This window comes from Muntiacus reevesi, chromosome 9 (genome assembly GCF_963930625.1).
Source record: "Muntiacus reevesi chromosome 9, mMunRee1.1, whole genome shotgun sequence".
Taxonomy (NCBI): Eukaryota; Metazoa; Chordata; class Mammalia; order Artiodactyla; family Cervidae; genus Muntiacus; species Muntiacus reevesi.
In genome coordinates this window covers 40876330-40897844 of record NC_089257.1, presented here as the reverse complement: position 1 = coordinate 40897844, position 21515 = coordinate 40876330, and the positions used below count along the sequence as shown (strand labels likewise).

The 21515-nt window shown below is 39.6% G+C and overlaps 2 protein-coding genes across 2 annotated transcripts; both read left to right on the top strand.

Annotated features, from left to right (window-relative positions):
- Positions 1–704: 704 nt before the first annotated feature.
- Positions 705–1667, top strand: LOC136174672 (olfactory receptor 51I2-like). Its single transcript, XM_065944846.1, has one exon. The coding sequence runs from the start codon at positions 705–707 to the stop codon at positions 1665–1667; it is 963 nt and encodes a 320-aa protein (XP_065800918.1).
- Positions 1668–10661: 8994 nt separating this feature from the next.
- Positions 10662–11624, top strand: LOC136174746 (olfactory receptor 51I2-like). The gene has a single exon (XM_065944931.1). It carries the CDS (start codon positions 10662–10664, stop codon positions 11622–11624), a length of 963 nt encoding a protein of 320 aa, XP_065801003.1.
- Positions 11625–21515: the final 9891 nt, after the last annotated feature.

Genomic DNA, 21515 nt, shown 5'->3' with positions numbered 1-21515 from the left:
GTTCACTAGGTGTGACATAACTGTAGACCCCAGGGTTCAGATTAAAGCCCCTTGTAGCTCTCAGACATACTTCTGGTGGAATTATCTACTCTGCTAAAAGATACTTGTGCAACTGTTCCTCTTACATTCTTTTATTGACCTACCTTTAAAGAGTTTTTGTTTGCTTATCTACTTGTTTATACTTGCTGTATTCAGATTTAAAGGAAAATCCCAGGAAAACAATGAGAGTAAGCCCAGGTCAACAACCCTTTAAGTTTCCACAGTATATTTGCAATTTATTTCCATGAGGCCGTTGCTTTTTGTTTAAACTAGGGCTTTTTAAACTGGACTGTTTATGATCATCTCACGTATTTTTAAAGAAAGTACCACTTTCTTCAATAAGTGAAGAGATCAGTATTTCACAGTATATCATTTCAAAACTGATACTACAAAAGTATTTAAATTATAGTTAAATATATTATATATCAATATATTTAGATAGTCAATATTTAAATATATCAATATATTTAAATTATATTATCTCTTGCTTGCTTTCGGATGGAATATATTTTCAATCTCCTTCACATTTCATATATGCTATTGTGTGTGAACTCATGTTACCTAATATCAGAACTGCTTTTATTCCCATATTTTTATCTTGTCTTATTCTTCTGTGCAGATTGAAAAGGTCCCATCTTGCTGGAGACCTGATCTGTAAACTACAGATGCTCTCTTCCTGGTCCTTTGCCAACATCTCCTTCTTCCAGCCACCTGCTTTCCTGATGATTGGCATCCCAGGCCTGGGGGCTGTTCATGGCTGGATCTCTATCCCCTTCTCCTCCATGTACACTGCAGCCCTCACTGGGAACTGCCTGATCCTCTCGGCTGTGAGAAGGACCCCCAGCCTGCACCAGCCCATGTACTACTTCCTGTCCATGCTGTCCCTCACCGACGTGGGCCTCACCTTGTCCACAATGCCCACCACGCTGGCTGTGCTCTGGTTTGACCACCGGCTCATCGGCTTCAATGCCTGTCTGGCCCAGATGTTCTTCCTCCATTTCTTCTCCGTGGTGGAGTCCTCGGTGCTCCTGGCCATGTCGTTTGATCGCTTTGTGGCCATCTCCAACCCCCTGCGCTATGCCTCTGTCCTCACAAACAGTGTCATCATCAGGATTGGGCTGGCCATTGTGGCTCGCGCCACTGTGTCCCTCTTCCCATTGCCCTTCTTACTAAAGAGACTGAACTTTTGTCCTGGCAAGATCCTCCTGTCCCACTCATTCTGTTTCCATGCAGATGTCATGAAACGAGCCTGTGCTGACATTACTGTCAATATCATTTACGGGCTGTATGTGGTTCTGTCCACAGTGGGAATAGATTCCTTGCTTATAGTACTATCCTATACTCTTATTCTTCATACAGTGATGAGCCTGGCCTCTTCCAGGGAGCGCATCCGGGCCCTCAACACTTGTGTTTCCCATATTTTAGCTGTTCTGGTTTTCTTCATCCCAGTCATAGGTGTGTCCATGATCCACCGTTTTGGGAGACATCTTCCCCCCATAGTACACGCCCTTGTCGCCTACGTGTACCTGGTGGTACCCCCTGTGCTGAACCCCATCATCTACAGTGTCAAGTCCAAGCCCATCAGGGAGGCCATGCTCAGAGTACTGAGGGGGAAGAGGAAAGGCTGATGAAATCAAGAGATAACCTCAGAGTCTCAGGGAAAACACAGCCAGACGGTCTTAATGTATGTCCGGAAATCCCATTTTTCTGAGCCCTGACCCAGAGATATTACCAAGAGAATGACAAACCAATGCATATCCTCAGACTCAGTCCTGATTCTTTACTGCACTCATTAACCTCAGCTTTTTTATTCAGAATTTACTTGTGCAAGTCTGTGGTTGCTATGAGATAACATCAGATAAATCATGCATAGTCTCTTCCCTCCACTGAAGAACAGAAGTTTCTAAATGCACAATTACAGTAAGTGTAAGAAGACTGTGGGAGGTCCACACAAAGAGCTGTAGAAACCTGGAAGAGGGCTTACTGCTTTGACAGGAGAAAAAGAGAAAGAGTCAGGGAAGAAGGAGGCTGAAAAGTGAGTAAGAGCTTGTCAGGCAGAAAAGGTAGGCAAGTAGTGCTCAGTCGCTCAGTTGTGTCCCCCTCTTTGTGACCCCATAGACTGTAGCCCACCAGGTTCCTCTGTCCATGGGATTTCCCAGGCAAGAATACTGGAATGGGTTGCCATGTCCTCCTCCAGGGGATCTTCCTGACCCAGGAATCGAACCTACATCTCCTGTGACTCTGGCACTGCCAGATTCTTTACCCACTGAGCCCTTGGAGAAGCCCCAGGCAAGCAGAGAAGAATGGAAAAGAAGGGAAAAACAAGTATGGAGTTCTCTGCTTGCTTGTGGGAAGTGAGTGGTCAGATGTGCCTCAGCATAATATGTGTGTTGGAGGCAAGGAAAGCTGCAGTTACAGCTCTTCACAACTATGGATCCAACGGACATCCCTTGCTCCAAAGGGGTAGCTCCTTGCTCAAGAATGACCTTCCTCTAGCCTGAGATCATGATACTAGAGCATCTTGTTTAGTTACACATCACTTTCTCTGCCTCACCTCTTAAAATTCCATGTGCCTGGGATAGAAATACTTTCATTCTAAAGTCATCCCAAAGAGGCCACTCTTGTAGGCATTTTCTTCACTAGCAGCTGCATTGACAGAAAATCAGGGAGTCAGTAAATTTAAGCAGGATTTAGAGGCTGATGTTTGAAAACATAAATGTTCTCTTAAGATGCTATATATTTTAGATCCTGATATCAACTTGGGGGCTATATATTCAGAAGTCATACTGCTAGATGATACAGCAGATCCATATTTAATTTTTTAAGGAACCCCCATACACTTTTTCATACTGGCTCCAGGAGAGTACATTATCACCAACAATGTGCAGGGTTTCAATTGCTCCACATACTCACCAATGCTTGTTGTCTTTTTTTTTAATGATAGTTGTGAGGTGATAGCTCATTTTGGTTTTGATTTGTTTTTTTCTAATAATTAACCAGGTTGAGAACCTTTTCATATCCCTATTGGTGTATCTTTGGAGATGTGTCTGTTCAATTCCTTTGCCCATTTTTTAATCAGGCTATTTCTTTCTTTCTTTCTTTCTTTCTTTCTTTCTTGCTTTGAGTGACAGGAGTCTCTTATGTATATTTTATATCAGTCCTTTATCAGGTATGTGGTTTGCAAATATTTTTTTCTTTCCATAGATTTTCTTTTCACTCTGTTGATTGTTTCTCCTTTTCCATGCATCAACTTTTTAGTTTGATGTATCCCCACGTGTCTGATTTTGCTTTTGTTGCTTGGGATTTTAGTTTCATACTCAATAAGTAATTGCCAAGTTCAATTACATGAAGCTTTTCCCTAAGTTTTCTTTTGGGTGTTTTATACTTCCAGGTATTAGGCTCAATGTTCATCTATTTTCAGTTAATTTTTGCATGTGATGTGAGATCAGGTCCAATTTTACTCTTTTGCATGTGGGCATCGAGTTTTCCCAATGACACTTGTCAAAGAGATTGGTCCTTTCCCTACAGTCTATTTTTGGGATCCACCTTAAGAATCAGTTGACTCTATATGAGTGGGTTTGGATCTCTGTTTTTTATACCAGTACCATACTGTTTTGAATTGCTTTAGATTTGTAATACATTTTGAAATCAGAACATATATGATGCTTCCAGGTCTGTTCTTCTAGCTTAAGATTGCTTTGACCTTTGTGGGTCTTTTATGATTCCATATGAAGTTTAAGATTGTTGCCACTTCTGCAAAAAATATCATTGAGATTTTTATATAAATTTAATTGCCTTTGCAGATCACTGGGGATAATAGGCACACTTTGACAATAATGAGTCTTCCCATCCATGAATATGCAATGTAATTTTATTCTTTTGTGTCCTCTTTAATTCTTTCTTCAGTTATTAACAGTTTTTAGTGTACCGGTATTTCACCTCCTTGGTTAAGCTTATTCCTAAGCATTTTATTTTCTTTGATGCTACTGTAAAAGGAATTATTTTCAAAATTTCCATTTTGGATAGTTCATTTTTAGTGTTACAAAAAAAAAAAACTGATTTTTCTGTATTTTTTGTATCCTGCACTTTACTGAATTTGTTCTAATAGCTTTTTAAGGAATTTGAGGGCTCCACGGACATAAGATCATATTGTCAGCAAACAGAGAAAATTTTACTTCTTTTCCAATTTGAATCACTTTGTTTCATTTTCTTATCTCATTGCTTTGGCCAGGACTTTTAGTACTATGTTGAATAAAAGTAGAAAAAGTAAGTATCCTTCCCTTGTTCCTGATCCTTGTTTCTGAGAAAAATCTTTCAATTTTTCACTCTTAAGTATAAGGTTAATTATGGGCTTGTCATACATGTTCTTTGTTATGCTCATATACATTCCTTACATATCTAGAACTACCATATTCATTTCAGCATTATTCACAATAGCCAAGATAGTAAAACAACCCAAATATTCATCAACAGATGAATGGATAAAGAAAATGTGCTATACACATAAAGTAGAATATTACTACCCTTTAAAAAGAAGAGAATACTGCAATCTGCAACAAGGAAATATTTGGAGGTGATGGATATGCCTGTCACCTTGATTGTGATGAATGATTTTATGGATGTATAGATATGTCCAAATGAATCAAATTTTATACATTAAAGGAATTCAGTTTTTTGTACATCAGTTATACCTCAATAAAGCTATTATGTGTGCATGCACGCGCACACACACACACACACACAGATCCTTCTGCATGTTGGCTCTGGGGCCTCTTCATGCTTTCAGTATTGTTTTCACTCTATTAGAAGTAGAGGAAGCCCCTGGGGATGGAACAAGACGGCAAGGACAGTGTCCTGGGTAGGAAGGCCTGCCGCATCTCTAAAACACAAGTCCAGAGATATGGATGAGCTCCCATGTCTACCCCCAGTCATCTCTCTGTGCCTGAGGCCATTTATTCCTCATCTGTCCTCCCAGGTTACTTGATCCATAGTTGCTATGGAACATGATGGGGCTCTCACAAAATCACAGGAAAAACAGACACAAAAGTGAGTCTGCTTAACCTGCAAGGACAACCCTAGGAACCAAGAAGAGAGTGGAGAGAAATAAACACAACTCACCTGAGTGTCCGTATTGCTCACTTGGAGGGACCAGGAAGTGTTCTGTGTAACTCCAGATAATAGGTCAGGTATCATTGGAACGCACAGTGAAAAAAAGTTGAAGTGCCAGTAGAATTTCCTGCAAGTGTAGTAGAATCGATGAACCTAGAAAAGATGATGATCCTAGCACTCTCCTCCACAGAGGTGTGTCTGCTTTTCTCCACTCTGTCTTTGGTCCCTAGGGTTGTCCTTGCAGGTTAAGCAGATCCACTTTTGTGTCGGTTTTTCCTGTGATTTTGTAAAACGCCATTGTGTTCCATAGTTTCAAAGTTGCTCAGATCCACAACTTTCCAACCAAACACATGTTTTGCACATTATCCGTTTCCCAGGGAAGACTAGGCAGAGACTATCCTCTGTGGTCTGTGGCCAGGATGTCCCTGGGGAGCAGCAACTCACTAAGGCACCCAGTCAGTGGTATAAAGTAGCATCTAAGTTGCAGAATTTTTCTGGGCTGTTCAGAATGACGGGCAATAGAGAAGGCTGCAATGACAGGCGGGGTGAGTAACTTGGGTTAGAACTCTTTTTACACTATTAAGTAGGGTGGGGACCTAGTCAGTGAGTCTGAAATTCTCTGACAGCTGCTGTCATGTCGAGGAACCAGAGGGATGGAGGATGAGTAGATGCCAGAAGCAGGAAGAAAAGGATTCCAGACCTTCATGAATGCTAGATCTGCATCACCAACTAAGAGAGAGAAAGTAAAAAGGCTACTTTCCTGAAGCACAGATATTGTCTAATTCAGATAATTATGCAGAAACCCAGATTCTGTGTCCAAGCAGATTAATACCTTTTTATTTCTCTAAGAAAGTCATCAATGTAAGGGAATCTTAAAAATCCCACTCCAGAGAGCATCCTGTGGGTGATCTGCATGTTTGCTTGGTTTCTACACTCTCACTATGAGATTGTCCTTTTCATTTTTCTGAGTAAGTAGAGCCTTTCAGGAAAGAACTTGGCTTAAATATTGTGAAAGAGACAAAATAGAAAAGTTTTATGTCATTTCGTCTAATAATACAAAAAGTTGGAACTTGTTTCTTTTGTCTTTACATTTTATTTTCCAGTAACTCACTTTTTGTACTTTACAGAAGACTCAATATGAGACAGATTGGAAAGTCAAAAAGCAAACTAGTTCTTCTTCACAGTTTGAGAGGCGTTGAACTAAAATACTGATCCGACTAAATTCATTCCAAAAACAACCACATATTAGAATGAGTGCCTTTTTTTAAATATGAAAAGTAGATATGTTTATTTTTTCAGATTCTGTGTTTCAACAAATATTTTTTAACCTAAAAATAGTTGCATTTGATAAGAGGGCTTATTTTGTATCAAGTTTACTTTTATTTTAATTCAATACAAGAAAGGAACATCAATATGAAATTAAATGATTTTCAAGTAAAAAAAATATTGTGAAATAACTACAACATAGTATTAGATAGCACCTTCATCATGTCACATAATTACAAGATTTCTTTCTTTTTTTCTTTTGTAAAAAAAGAAACAACTTGGCTTTGAAGTCACGTAAAGAGTGTATGTTGGATTCAGCCTTTTGTTTCTCAGCTGTTTGACTTTCCAAGACACATGGAGTCAGAAGATAACACAATCCTAGAGTGCTAAAGTGGAAAGGATGGAATTCCTCAGGGGAGAGCTATAATTTAAAATTATCTTTGACCCTTTAGTGTCCTGGAGATAATAAGAGAAGACCAAACCTGATCTGATTCCAGGTTAAAGTGATTTATTACAAAATTCTGAGCTTCATAGGAAGCAAGAAACATATTAATCCAACTTGGCTACTAAAATAGGCATTTTAGTAAAAGAATAGGAAGAAAAAAAGCCTTTCCTTTCTTTCAACACAAAAAGTCTTTCTCAGTGTTCAGTTCAGTTCAGTTCAGTCACTCAGTTGTGTTCGACTATTTGTGACCCCATGGACTGCAGCACACCAGGCTTCCCTGTCCATCACCAACTCCTGGAGTTTACTCAAATTCATGTCCATTGACGCCATCCAACCATCTCATCCTCTGGCGTCCCCTTCTCCTCCTGCCTTCAATCTTTCCCAGCATCAGAAGAAATGAAGTGAAGTCACTCAGTCTTGTCCGACTTTTTGCAGCCCCGTGGACTGTAGCCTACCAGGCTCCTCTGTCCATGGGATTCTCAGGGTCTCTTCAAATAAGTCAGTTCTTTGCATCAGGTGGCCAAAGTATTGGAGTTCCAGCTTCAGCATCAGTCCTTCCAATGAATAGTTGGGACTGATTTCCTTTAGGATGGACTGGTTGGATCACCTTGCTGTTCAAGGGACTCTCAAGTGTCTTTTCCAGCATCACAGTTCAAAAGCATCAATATTGGACCCCTCGTAACACTGTAATATATATTAACAAAAGAAAGGTGGAAAGGTCATTATCTGGATATAAAGGGGAAATCAGCTTGGTTGTACATAATTTTTGGCAATATGCCTTAGGTGGTATACTATAATTTTAACCCCTTAAGCTCTGAACTTCTTATAATGTTTAACTTAAGCTACCATTTGGATCCTGATACCACAGCCAAGAGTAATAGATAACACAAATGCCTACAGTTGCCTGGGACCTACATATCAACTATGGAAAAAGTCAAGCTCTAAGATAAGGGATTTGAGAATAATTCAATAATAGGTCAATTAAGGCAGGGTGAAAGAAAGAGAACTGTGACATTCATCCCAGATAAAATTAATCCTCAGATTCCTTCAAATTAAATGGAGAGCTGACACATTCTATTTTGATTTATGCTGCCAAAGACAAAGAGTATCTCCTGGGTTGATCCTAAGCAAATCCAAATAAAATTGGATAATAATAAATATTAACTGAAGAAACCACTGATCTTTATACAAAGTATATAGTTTAAGTTGTGAACATATGGACCTATGAGGTGCTATGTTAAGGGTATGATATGTATGATATGTTAAGATGCTAAGATAAGGAGAACCAGAAAATGAAATTAAGGTATTTTCATTCAATTATTCATTTTCTTGTTCATTAACTGATTATCCCTGAAAAAAAGAGGATAGAAATTTATGAAATCATCAAAATCAGAACAGTAAGATGGAATGAGAGCTGAAGAACTATATCTTGGATTAATGAAAAGAAATGCAGGAGCAAGGAGATAATTAACACAATAAAAGGCAAATGGCTTTATAAGAAGGACACCCAAGGTGACAGTGAGAATTAAGATTTTTGGAGAAACAGGAAGGGGCTTCATTTGCAGCAACTTCAGTCTTATTAACATGGAACATCAGAAGAGAACAATCTCTTCTTGATAATTTGATCCTGCCAGCCCCACACTTAACAAACCTCCAGTATCTAGTACAGCCCACGGCCAATACAGGAGGTTTAAGACTGTTGAAAGCATGTAACCCAAATAGACTTGAATTTGAATTTGGTCTCTTTCCTGGCACAGCCTATACAAACTCTCTAAGCCTCTTCCTTCCAGTTTAATGTATTTTTTTTCCTTTTTTTTTTTTTTTTTTGGTGTGTACAATTTTTAAAGTCTTTATTAAATTTGTTGCAACATTGTTTCTGTTTTATGTATTGCTTATCTAGCCATGAAGCACGAGGGATTTTTGCTTCCAAGAAGGGATAGCATCTGTACCCTCTGTGGATGGTAAAGTCTTAACCACTGAATCACCAGCAAAGTCTCTACAATTTTTATTATTTGTTAAAAAGATACAGTAACACTTACTTTATGTCTTTTTCTTTGAGATTTCTTTGAGAGATATTATTCACAAACAAGAATGTTGGGGATCTAATATCTAGAACACAAGAGCTTCAATAATTGTTAAATTAGGAAGTTAATTTGCTCGGCATTGTTTTGTTGTTGTTGAGTCACTCAGTCATGTTTAACTCTTTTGCAACCCCATGGATTGTAGACCACCAAGCTCTTCTGCCCATGGGATATTCCAGGAAAGAATACAGGAGTAGGTTGCCATTTCCTTCTCCAGGGGATCTTCCCAACCCAGGGATCGAACGCGTGTCTCTTGCACATGTCCCCTGCATTGCAGGTGGATTCTTTACTGGTGAACCACCAGCTCAAGATCAGATGCTAAAACTTTGTGACACTACTAGGACAGATTCCCCTGAACCCTTAAAGAACCTAAATTTATGTCTCCGATTTATGTCTTCAGTTGGCTTCTGTGGAAATTCTAACTTGGAGAAGAGAAACTTATTTCTCGTCCTCCTGCAGCTGTGGCCCTCCCAGCTAGGGCTGAGGTCAATGATCAGAGATTACAGGGAGTCCATTCAAGGACAAATCAAGTCTTCCAGGTGAGTGTGCTAAGAGGCCGAACAAAAGGTTTAGCTGGTATTCTAAACACTACGGCAAATGTTCAACGAATGCAGTAAGCTAATGATTTCTGTTTAGCAACTTGTAGCCTGTATTGCAAGGGCACCCAATGACCCAGACAGATATTTTCCGGGCAAGGCAGAGCTGGACCCCAAACTCCTAAATGTTCTCAGGGTCCTGGTGAGAACCAAGTGTCTCTTCATTTACCAAAGTTTCTTAGTACTTAATATAGTTTTCAGCCTAGGTATTTATCATTACTGGATCTTGATTAGAAGACAATGTCCTAGGATTTGTACTCAGACACTCCAAACACAAGAAAATCTCAAGTTCTAATAGTTCAGGAAAACGCTGCAGTTTTCTCTTCCTTTGTTGGACTTCAGAATTTCTCTTTTCACTTTAGATAAAATATTTCACTTCTCTATAAGCAAAGTAATTATGAGAGAACATGTGATAACTATGTGAAATTGGGCTTCCCTGATGGCTCAGTTGGTAAAGAATCCACCTGCAATGCAGGAGACCCCTGTTCAATTCCTAGGGAAGATCTCCTGGAGAAGGAATAGGCCACCCACTCCAGTATTCTTGGGCTTCCCTTTTAGCCAGCTGGTAAAGAAATCACCTGCAATGCGGGAGACCTGAGTTCAATCCCTGGATTGGAAAGATCCCCTGAGGGAAAGGCTTAATCACTGGAATATAACATCATTTAAAATATAACAAAATTCATTCTCAATGGGATAAGAATAACAACCAGGACACAGGGAGGAGGAGGACAATGATTATGAGCATTTTGAATGTGCTGTACATATTAAAGAGTGCCAACACACATCAATTTATTTAAAGAAAACATTGGATGAAAGTGTATAAATTGTATAAAATTTACGTTTAGTAAAAACTAAATCCATTTCAGTCATTTATTTTGTGGTAACCATAGAAAATTTACACTATCTCCTACATGCCTCATCTGTTTTGATGACACAGTGGCTAATGTATGTACATTCCTAGAACAGTTAATAATATAAAGTTAAAGCTGAGAAATGGAAAATAAGTAGTGAAAATGCCTACACAGCATAATTATCTGCCTATTGACAGGTGTCGGGTCACTGTCTTTGTGTCTGTCTAGATTGAAAAAGTCACAAATATCTGGAGACCTCATCTGGCCCCTAAGGATGTTCCCTTCCTGGTCCTTTGCCAACATCTCCTTCTTCCAGCCACCTGCTTTCCTGATGATTGGCATCCCAGGCCTGGGGGCTGTTCATGGCTGGATCTCCATCCCCTTCTCCTCCATGTACACTGCAGCCCTCACTGGGAACTGCCTGATCCTCTCGGCTGTGAGGAGGACCCCCAGCCTGCACCAGCCCATGTACTACTTCCTGTCCATGCTGGCCCTCACCGACGTGGGCCTCACCTTGTCCACAATGCCCACCACGCTGGCTGTGCTCTGGTTTGACCACCGGCTCATCGGCTTCAATGCCTGTCTGGCCCAGATGTTCTTCCTCCACTTCTTCTCCGTGGTGGAGTCCTCGGTGCTCCTGGCCATGTCGTTTGATCGCTTTGTGGCCATCTCCAACCCCCTGCGCTATGCCTCTGTCCTCACAAACAGCGTCATCATCAGGATTGGGCTGGCCATTGTGGCTCGCGCTACTGTGTCCCTCTTTCCATTGCCCTTCTTACTAAAGAGACTGAACTATTGTCCTGGCAAGATCCTCCTGTCCCACTCATTCTGTTTCCATGCAGATGTCATGAAACGAGCCTGTGCTGACATTACTGTCAATATCATTTACGGGCTGTATGTGGTTCTGTCCACGATGGGAATAGACTCCTTGCTTATTGTACTATCCTATACTCTTATTCTTCATACAGTGATGAGCCTGGCCTCTCCCAGGGAGCGTATCCGGGCCCTCAACACTTGTGTTTCTCATATTTTGGCTGTTCTGGTTTTCTTCATCCCAGTCATAGGTGTGTCCATGATCCACCGTTTTGGGAGACACCTTCCCCCCATAGTACACGCCCTTGTCGCCTACGTGTACCTGGTGGTTCCCCCTGTGCTGAACCCCATCATCTACAGTGTCAAGTCCAAGCCCATCAGGGAGGCCATGCTCAGAGTACTGAGGGGGAAGAGGAAAGGCTGATGGAATCAAGAGATAACCTCAGAGTCTCAGGGAAAACACAGCCAGACAGTCATAACGTATGTCCGGAAAGCCCATTTTTCTGAGCCCTGACCCAGAGACATTATCAAGAGAATGACAAGCAAATGCATATCCTCAGACTCATGGGTGAAAACAGTCCTGATTCTTTACTGCACTCATTAACCTCAGCTTTTTTATTCAGAGTTTACTTGTGCAAGACTCTGTAGTTGTTATAAAGAATAATATTAAATGAACCATAGGTAGCCTCTTCCCTCCATTGAAGGATAGAAGCTCTAAATACACAACTACAGTAAGTATAATAGGGTTGTGAGGGTTTCACATGAAGAGTTATAGGAATGTGGAAGAAGGTTTGCTCCCTTGCCAGGAGAAAATGAGAAAGGAGTCAAGGAAGGAGGCTAAAAGGTGAGTCAGTTGTCAGGAAGGCAAGGGGAGGTCATACATAATCACTGGAAAAGATTGTAAAAGTGAATAAACTGAGATGTGGAGTTTTCTGGTTGCTTGAGGAAAGGTGAGTGGTCAGATGTGGTTCAGCATGTGTGTATGTGCTGGAGGCAATGAAGGTGCAGTACAGCTCTTCAGAGCTATGGATCCAATGGACATTCCTTGCTCCAAAAGTGTACCTCCGTGCTCAAAAATGGCCTTTCTCTGGCCTTTGGCTATCACCTGAGATTCTAATGTCAGAGACTCTAGATTTTAATTACACATCATTCACTTCTTCCTCACCTCTTAAAATTCCATGTCCCTTGGCTAGGAGCACCTTCATTGCAAGGACATCACAAAGAGATCACTCAGGTAGGCACTTTCTGCATTGGCAGCTGCACTGGCAGAAAATCAGGGAGCAGGTACATTTAAGCAGGGTTTAGAGGCCTATGTTTTGAAACAAATATTCTCTTATTATGCTACTGCACATATCTTTTACATCCTGGTGTCCATTTTGGTGGGCATATATTCAGAAGTGATAACTAGATAGTATAGTAGCTCCATATTTAATTTTTTAAGGAAGCTAAGTACTATATTTTTAGTAGCTACACCAGTTTACATTATCACCAACGATGTAGAAGTTTCCAGATTCTCCACATCCTCACCTAATGCTTGTTATCTTTTTAGTAGTAGTTGTGAGGCAACATCTCATTGTGGTTTTGATTTACATTTTCCTAAAAAGTAGCAAGTTTAGATGCTTTTTATATACATATTAATATTTTTTCAAAGAAGTGTCTATTCAGTTCCTTTGCCCATTTTTTAATCAGGCTATATTTTTATTTTTGAGTTACAGGAGTCCCTTATATATTGCTATATTAATTCTTTATCAGATACGTAGTTTGCAAATATTTTCTTTTCCGTAAATTGCCTTTTCACTCTGTTGATAGTGTTTCCTTTCCTGTGCAATAACTTTTGAGTTTGGTGTATCCCCACTTGTCTAAATTTGCTTTTGTTGCTTGTAATTTTGGTTTCATATTCCATAGATCATCACCAAGTCCAGTTACATGAAGGTTTCCCCCAAGTTTTCTTCTGCTAGTTTTGTAGTTTATTATGGTCAAATATTTAATCCATTTTTTAGTTAACTTTTACTTAAGATGTGAGATCTGGTTCAATTCTATTTATTTGCATGAGGGCATCCAATTTTCTCAACATCACTTGACAAAAAGAATGTCCTTTCCTCATTGTACATTCTTGGGACCCTCATTAAAAAGTAGCTGAGTATATATGGGTGAGTTTGAATCTTTATTGTACAAGACAGGTTTTATACCAGTGAAAGTGACAATCGTTCAGTCGTGTTTGACACTTTGCGAACCCAGGGACTACAGTTCATGGAATTATAGGCCATAATACTGGAGTTGGTAGCCTTTCCCTTCTCTAGAGGATCTTCCCAACCCAGGGATTGAACCCAAGTCTCCCACATTACATGCGTATTCTTTACCAGCTGAGCCACAAGGGAAGCTTATACCAGTACCATACTGTTTTAAATTGCTATAGATTTGTAATATATTTTGAAAGCAGGAAGTGTGTGATGCCTCCAGCTTTGTTCTTCTAATTCAAGTTTGCTTTGACTATTGAAAGTGAAAGTGAAGTGGCTCAGTCGTGTCCAACTCTTTGCGACCTCATGGACTGTAGCCTACCAGGTTCCTCCATCCATGGGATTTTCCAGGCAAGAATACCGGAGTGGGTTGCCATTTCCTTCTCCAGGAGATCTTCCCAACCCAGGGGTTGAACCCAGGTCTCCTGCATTGTAGGCAGATGTTTTACCATCTGAGCCACCAGGGAAGTCTGACTATTGAGGGTCTTTGACTATTGGGGGTCTTTTATTCTGTAAAACATATCATTGAGATTTTTATATAACTTTCATTGACTTTGCAGATCATCTGGGGTAAAATGCACACTTTGACAATATTAACTCTTCCAATCCATGAACATAAAGTGTACTTTCACTAATTTATTGTCTTCTTCAGTGATTTGTAGTTTTCAGTGTACAAATCTGTCACCTCTTTAGTTAGGTGTGTTCTTAAGTATTTTATTTTCTTCAATGCTATTGTAAAACAGATTATTTTTTCTTATTTTCCATTTTGGATAATTGATTGTTAGTGTAATAAAAACAAAACTAATTTTGTGTACTAATTATGTACCCTGAAACTTTCTTGAATTTATTGTAAACAGTTTTCTTATAGAGCTTTGGAGATTTCAAATACATAAGATTGTATAACCTTTAAACAGAGATAATTTTATTTCTAATTCTCCAGTTGGATCTCTTTATTTCCTTTCCTTGAGTCACTACTTTGGCTTGGATTTTAGTACTACATTGAATAGAAGTGGAAAAAATGAGCATGCTTCTTTTTTTCCTGATTCTCATTCATGAGAAAAATGTTTCAGTTTTTTACTATTGAGTATGATGTAAGTTGTGGGCTTGTCATATATGTCCTATATTAAGTTGGGATACATTGCCTACATATCTAGAACTCCCATAGTCATTTCAGCATTATTCACAATAGCCAAGATGGTGAAACAATCCAAATGTCCATCAATAGATGAATGGATAAAGAAAACGTGTTATACACATAAAGTGGATTATTACTTAGCCTTTTAAAAAGAGAATCCAGTCATTTGCAACAAGGAAACATTTGAAGGTGATGGATATGTCTGTCGCCTTGATTGTAAGGAATGATTTTAAGGGTAAATAGGTATGTTCAAATGGATCAAATTATATACATTATAGAAATTCAGTCTTCTGTATATTAATTATACCTCAATAAAGCTATTACACACACATACACACACACACACACACACAGATGCTTCTGCATGTTGGCTCTGGGGCCTCTTCATGCTTTCAGTATTGTTTTCACTCAATCAGAAGTAGAGGAAGCCCCTGAGGGTGAAACAAGATGGCAAGGACAATGTCCTGGGTAGGAAGGCATGCCGCATCATAAAACACAAGTCCAGAGACATGGATGAGCTCCCATGTCTTCCCCCATTCATCTCTCTGTGTCTTAAGCTGTTTATTCCCCATCTGTCCTCCCAGGTTACTTGATCCATAGTTCCTATGAAACATGATAGTGTTTTCACAAAATCACAGGAAAAACAGACACAGAAATGGGTCTGCTTAACCTGCAAGGACAACCCTAGGAACCAAGAAGAGAGTGGAGAGAAATAAACACAAGTCACCTGAGTGTCTGTAAGGCTCACTTGGAGGAACCAAGAAGTGTTCTGTGTGACTCCACATACTTAAAGACATTGTTAAAAAAAAAAAAAAAAAGATTGAAGTACCAACTAAAATCTCCTACAGATATGATAGCAGGGATGAGCCTAGAGAGGATGTTTCCAGCCCTATCCTACACAAATCAGGTGCTCAGTAATATAACTTTCCAACCAAAAATACATATTTTGCACATTTTCCATTGCCCAGGAAAGGCTAAGCTGAGACTGTCCTCTGTGGCCTGTGGCCAGGACGTCCCTGAGGAGCAGCAGCTCAAGGTACCAGGTATAAAGTAGCCTCTTAGTTGCAGAGATTTCCGGGGCTCCTTCAGAATGAGGAACAGTAGAAAAGGCTGCAACGACAAGCAGGGTGAGTAACTTGGGCCCAGATACAGTCCTTGATATACATGTTATTTAGTAGGAGGGGGCCCTGGTTAGAGAGTTTGGGATGCCCTCTTCATCAGCTGCTTTCATGTGGAAGAGCCAATGAGATGGAGAAAGCACATGTCAAGAGCAGGAAGAAAAGGAAGGAGGCCAGCCTTCCCAGAAATGCCAGGTCCACACCATACCCCTCCCCCTGCCAGGTAGGGAAAAGGAAGTGGAAGAGACTACTTTCCTGCAGCAGAGAGACTGTCTAATTCAGATAATTATGCAGAAACCCCAACTCTGTATCCAAGCAGATTAGTACCTTTTTATTTTTCTAAGTAAGGAATCAATATAAGGGTATCTTAATATTCCACCCCAGAGAGCATCCTGTGGGTGATCTGAATATTTGCTTGCTGTCTCAATTCTCTCTATGAGATTTGTCTTTCCCATGTTTTCTGAGTAAGAAAAAACTCTTAGAAGAGCTCTTGGCTTAAATAATGCAAAATTGTTACACCATAGCATTAGATAGCACCTCCATCATGTCACATAATTATCATGTTTATTTCTCTCTTTTTCTGGTAGGAGAAAAAAAGCACTTGACTTTTTTCGGGGGGGGGGTGTATAGTTGTTTTATAATATTGTGTTGGTTTCTACTGTACAACGAAGTGAATCAGTTTTATGTTTGCCCTTGATTTTATGCCTCCCACCCACACCCCCTCATTCAACCCCTCTGGGTCACCACAGAGCACTGAGCTGAGGTCCCCGTGCTGTACTGTAGATATACACCTCCCAAGTCCACATGGCCATACTCTATGTCTGGATCTCTACTCCTGCCCTGAAAATAGGTTCATCTGTACCTTTTTTCTAGATTCCACACATATGTGTTAACATATATTTGTTTTTCACTTTCTTACTTCACTCTGTATTACAAACTGTAGGTCCATCCACATATCTACAAATGACCCAGTGTCACTTCTTTTTATGACTGAGAAATATTCCATCATATGTATGTGCCACACCTTCTTTATCCATTCATCTATCAATGGACATTTAGGTTGATTCCATGTCCTGGCTATTGTAAATAGTGCTGCAATGAATATTGGACTGCATGTGTCTTTTTGAATAATGGTTTTCTCTGGGTATATACCCAGTAGTGGTATTGCTGGGTCATAGGGTAGTTCTATTTTCAGTTTTTTAAGGAATATGCATACTGTTCTCCATAGTGGCTGTATTAACATACATTCTCATCAAGTGCAGGAGGTTTCCCTTTTCTCTACATCCTATCTAGCATTTATTGTTTGTAGGTGTTTTGAAGATGGCCATTCTGACCAGTGTGAGGTGATGCTTCACTGTAGTTTTTATCTGCATTTCTCTGATAATTAGCGGTGTTGAGCATCTTTTCATGTGTCTCTTGGCCATCTGTATACACTTGATTTTGAGTTCAAGTAAAGAAAGTATGAGGTATTCAACCTTTTGCTTCTAGGCTACTTGACTTTCCCAGACACATGGAGTCAGAAGATAACAGAATCCTAGAGTGCTAAAGTGGAAAGGATGGAATTCCTCAGGGGAGAGCTATAATTTAAAATATCTTTGACCTTTTAGTGTCCTCGAGATAATAATAGAAGACCAAACCTGGTCTGATTCCAGGTTAAAGTGGTTTATTTTAAAATTCTGAACCACATGGGAAGCACAAAACATATCAATCCAACTTGGCTACTAAAATAGGCATTTTAATAAAATAAGAGTGGGAAAAAAAGCCTTCCCTTTTTTTTTTTAAACACAGGGAATCTTTTCCAATATTAGACTCCTCATAACACTAATATACACAAAAAGCGAGTAAAAAGGTCATTATCTGGATGTAAGGGAGAAATTGACTTGGTTGTACATGAGTTGCTCATAATTTTTGGCAATTTTCCTTAAGGTGTATACTATAATTTTAACCCCTTAAGCTCTAAACTTCTTGTAATGTTCAGCTTAAGTTACCATTTGGATCCTGCTACCACAGACAAAAGTAATGCTGCTGCTACTGCTAAGTCACTTCAGTCGAGTCTGACTCTGTACAACCCCATAGACGGCAGCCCACCAGGCTCCTCCATCCCTGGGATTCTCCAGGCAAGAATACTGGAGTGGGTTGCCATTTCCTTCTCCAAAGCATGCATGCATGCTAAGTCACTTCAGTTGTGTCTGACTCTATGCGACCCCATGGACAACAGCCCACCAGCCTCCTCTGTCCACAGGATTCTCTAGGCAAGAATACTGGAGTGGGTTGCCATTTCCTTCTCCAAAATTAATCCTCAGATTCCTTCAAATTAAATGGAGAGCTGACACATTCTATTGATTTGTGCTGCCAATGACAAAGAGTATCTCCTGGATTGATCCTAAGCAAATCCAAATGAAATTAGTTAATAATACCTATTAATTGTATTAATCTGAAGAAACCACTGGTCTTTACTATATACAAAGTATATAGTTCAAGTTGTGAACATATGGACGTTTGAGATGCTATGTTAATGGACTGAATGAAGAAGAGCTGGGTAATAAAATTACTGTCTTCATTCAGTTATTCATTTTCTTGTTCACTTATTGATTATCCCTAAAAAAAAAGAGGATAGAAATTTATGAAATCATCAAAATCAGAACAGTGAGATGGAATAAGAGCTGAAGAAATATGCCTGGGATTAGTGAAGAGAAAAGCAAAACCAAGGAGATAATTAGCACAATAAAAGGCAAATGACTTTATAAGAAGGATCTAAAGGGTCACAGCCTTTCCCCTGCTTAGAGCAAAGGCTAAAAGAGTTTTGCCAAGAGAACATATTGGTCATAGCAAACACCCTCTTCCAACAACACAAGAGATGACTCTACATATGGACATCACCAGATGGTCAATACCAAAATCAGAATGATTTTGCAGCCAAAGATGGAGAACCTCTATACATTCAGCAAAAACAGCACCGGGATCATGAACTCAGATCATGGACTAGATCATGGCTCAGATCATAAAACTCCTTATTGCAACATTCAAACTTAAATTGAAGAAAGTAGGGAAAACCACTAGACCTAAATATGACCTAGTATGACCTAAATCAAATCACTTATGATTATACAATGGAAGTGACAAATAGATTCAAGAGATTAGATCTGATAGACAGGGTGCCTGAAGAACTATGGACAGAGGTCTGTGACATTCTACAGGAGGCAGTGATCAAGACCATCCCCAAGAAAAAGAAACGCAAAAAGGCAAAATGATTGTCTGAGGAGACCTTACTAATAGCTGAGAAAAAAAAAGATGTGAAAGGCAAAGGAGAAAAGGAAAAATATACCCATTTGAATGCAGAGTTCCAAAGAATAGCAAGGAGAGATAAGAAAGCCTTCCTCAGTGATCAGTGCAAAGAAATAGAGGAAAACAATATAGAAAAAATAGAGGAAAAAATAAAGAAAACAAATAGAGGAAAATGAAAGCGACTAGAGATCACTTCAAGAAAATTAGAGATACCAAGAGAACACTTCATGCACAGATGGGCACAATATAGGACAGAAATGGTATGGATCTAACAGAATCAGAAGATATTAAGAGGTGGCAGGATACACAGAAAAGTTATACAAAAAAGATCTTAATGACCTAGACAGCCACAATGGTGTGATCACTCACCTAGAGTCAGACATCCTGGAATGTGAAGTCAAGTGGGACTTAGGAAGACTCACTACGAACAAAGCTAGCAGAGGTGATGAAATTCCAGTCGAGCTATTTCAAATCCTGAACGATGATGCTGTGAAAGTGCTGCACTCACTATGCCAGCAAATTTGAAAACCTCAGCAGTGGCCACAAGACTGAGAAAGGTCAATTTTCATTCCAATCCCAAAGAAAGGCAATGCCAAAGAATGTTCAAACTGCAGCACAATTGCACTCATCTTGTACGCTAGCAAAATAATGCTCATAATTCTCCAAGTTAGGCTTCAACAGTATGTGAACCAAGAACCTCCAGATGTTCAAGCTGGATTTAGAAAAGGCAGAGGAACTAGGGATCAAATTGCCAACATCCATTAGATCATAGAAAAAGCAAGAGATTTCCAGAAATACATGTATTTCTGTTTTATTAATTACACCAAAGCCTTTGACTGCATGGATCACAACAAACTGTGGGTAACTCTGAAAGAGATGGGAATACCAGACCACCTTACCTGCCTTCTGAGAAATCCATGTGCAGGTCAAGAAGCAACAGTTAGAACTGGACATGGAACAACAAACTGGTTCCAAATAGGAAAGGAGTATGTCAAGGGTGCATATTGTCACCCTGTTTATTTAATTTATACGCAGAGTACATCATGGAAAATGCTGGGCTGGATGAAGCACAAGCTAGAATCAAGATTGCCGGGAGAAAAATCAATAACCTCAGGTATGCATATGACACCACACATATGGCAGACAGCAAAGAAGAACTAAAAAGCCTCTTGATAAAGGCAAAAGAGGAGAGTGAAAAGGCTGGCTTGAAACTCAACATTCAAAAAACTAAGATCATGGCATCCAGTTCCATCACTTCATGACAAATAGATGGGGGAATAGTGGAAATAGTGACAGAGAGTGATTTTTGGAGAGTCCAAAATCACTGCTGATGGTAACTGCTACCATGAAATTGAAAGACGCTTGCTCCATAGATGAAAAGCTTTGACAAACCTAGACTGCATATTAAAAAGCAGAGACATTGCTTTGCTGACAAATGTCCATCAAGTCAAAACTATGGTTTCTCCAGGAGTCAGGTATGGATGTAAGAGTTGGACTATAAAGAAAGCTGAGCACTGAAGAATTGATGCTTTTGAACTATGGTGTTGAAGAAGATTGTCGAGAGTCCCTTGGACTGCAAGGAGATCAAACCTGTCCATCCTAAAGGAGATCAGTCCTGGGTGTTCATTGGAAGGACTGATGCTAAAGCTGAAGCTCCAATACTTTGGCCACCTGATGCAAAGAACTGACTCATTTGAAAAAATCCTGATGCTGGGAAAGATTGAAGGCAGGAGGAGAAGAGGATGACAGAAGATGGGATAGTTGGATGGCATCACTGACTCGAGGGACATGAGTTTGACCGAGCTCCGGGAGTTTTTGATGGACAGGGAGGCCTGGTGTGCTGCAGTCTATGGGATCCCAAAGAGTCAGACACAACTTAGCGACTGAACTGAACTGAAACAGCCACAGAGAAACGGCAAGATTTTTTGAGAAACAGGAAAGGGTTTCATTTCCAAAATCTCAATCTTATCACTATGTAACATCAGCAGAGAACAAGCTCTTCTTGGTAATCTGATCCTGCCAGCCCCACACTTAACAAATCTCCAGTATCTAGTACAGCCAATACAGGAAATTTAAGATTGTTTAAAGTGTGTAAGGCAAATAGACCTGAATTTTAATTTGGATTCATTTCTGGCACAGCCTAGAGAAACTCTTTAAGCCTCTCCCTCCAGTTTTATTTTTTATTATTATTGTCATTTTTATTATTTTTTTAAAATATACAGTAATATTTGCATTATTTTTTGAGACTGAGTGGTATTATTTACTAATACACAAGAGAGTAGAATGTCTAATATCTGGAAGACAAGAGGTATCCAATAACTGATGAATTAGAAAATGTGTTTCCCCAAAATCAACCTAGAGGGGAGGGATGGGGAGGGAGATGGGAGGGAGGTTAAAAGGGAAGGGATATATGTATACCTATGGCTGATTCATGTTGTGGTTTGACATAAAACAACAAAATTCTGTAAAGCAAGTATCCTTCAATTTAAAAAATAAATAAAAATTTAAAATAAAAAGGAAAAATGCTATAGAAATTTTTA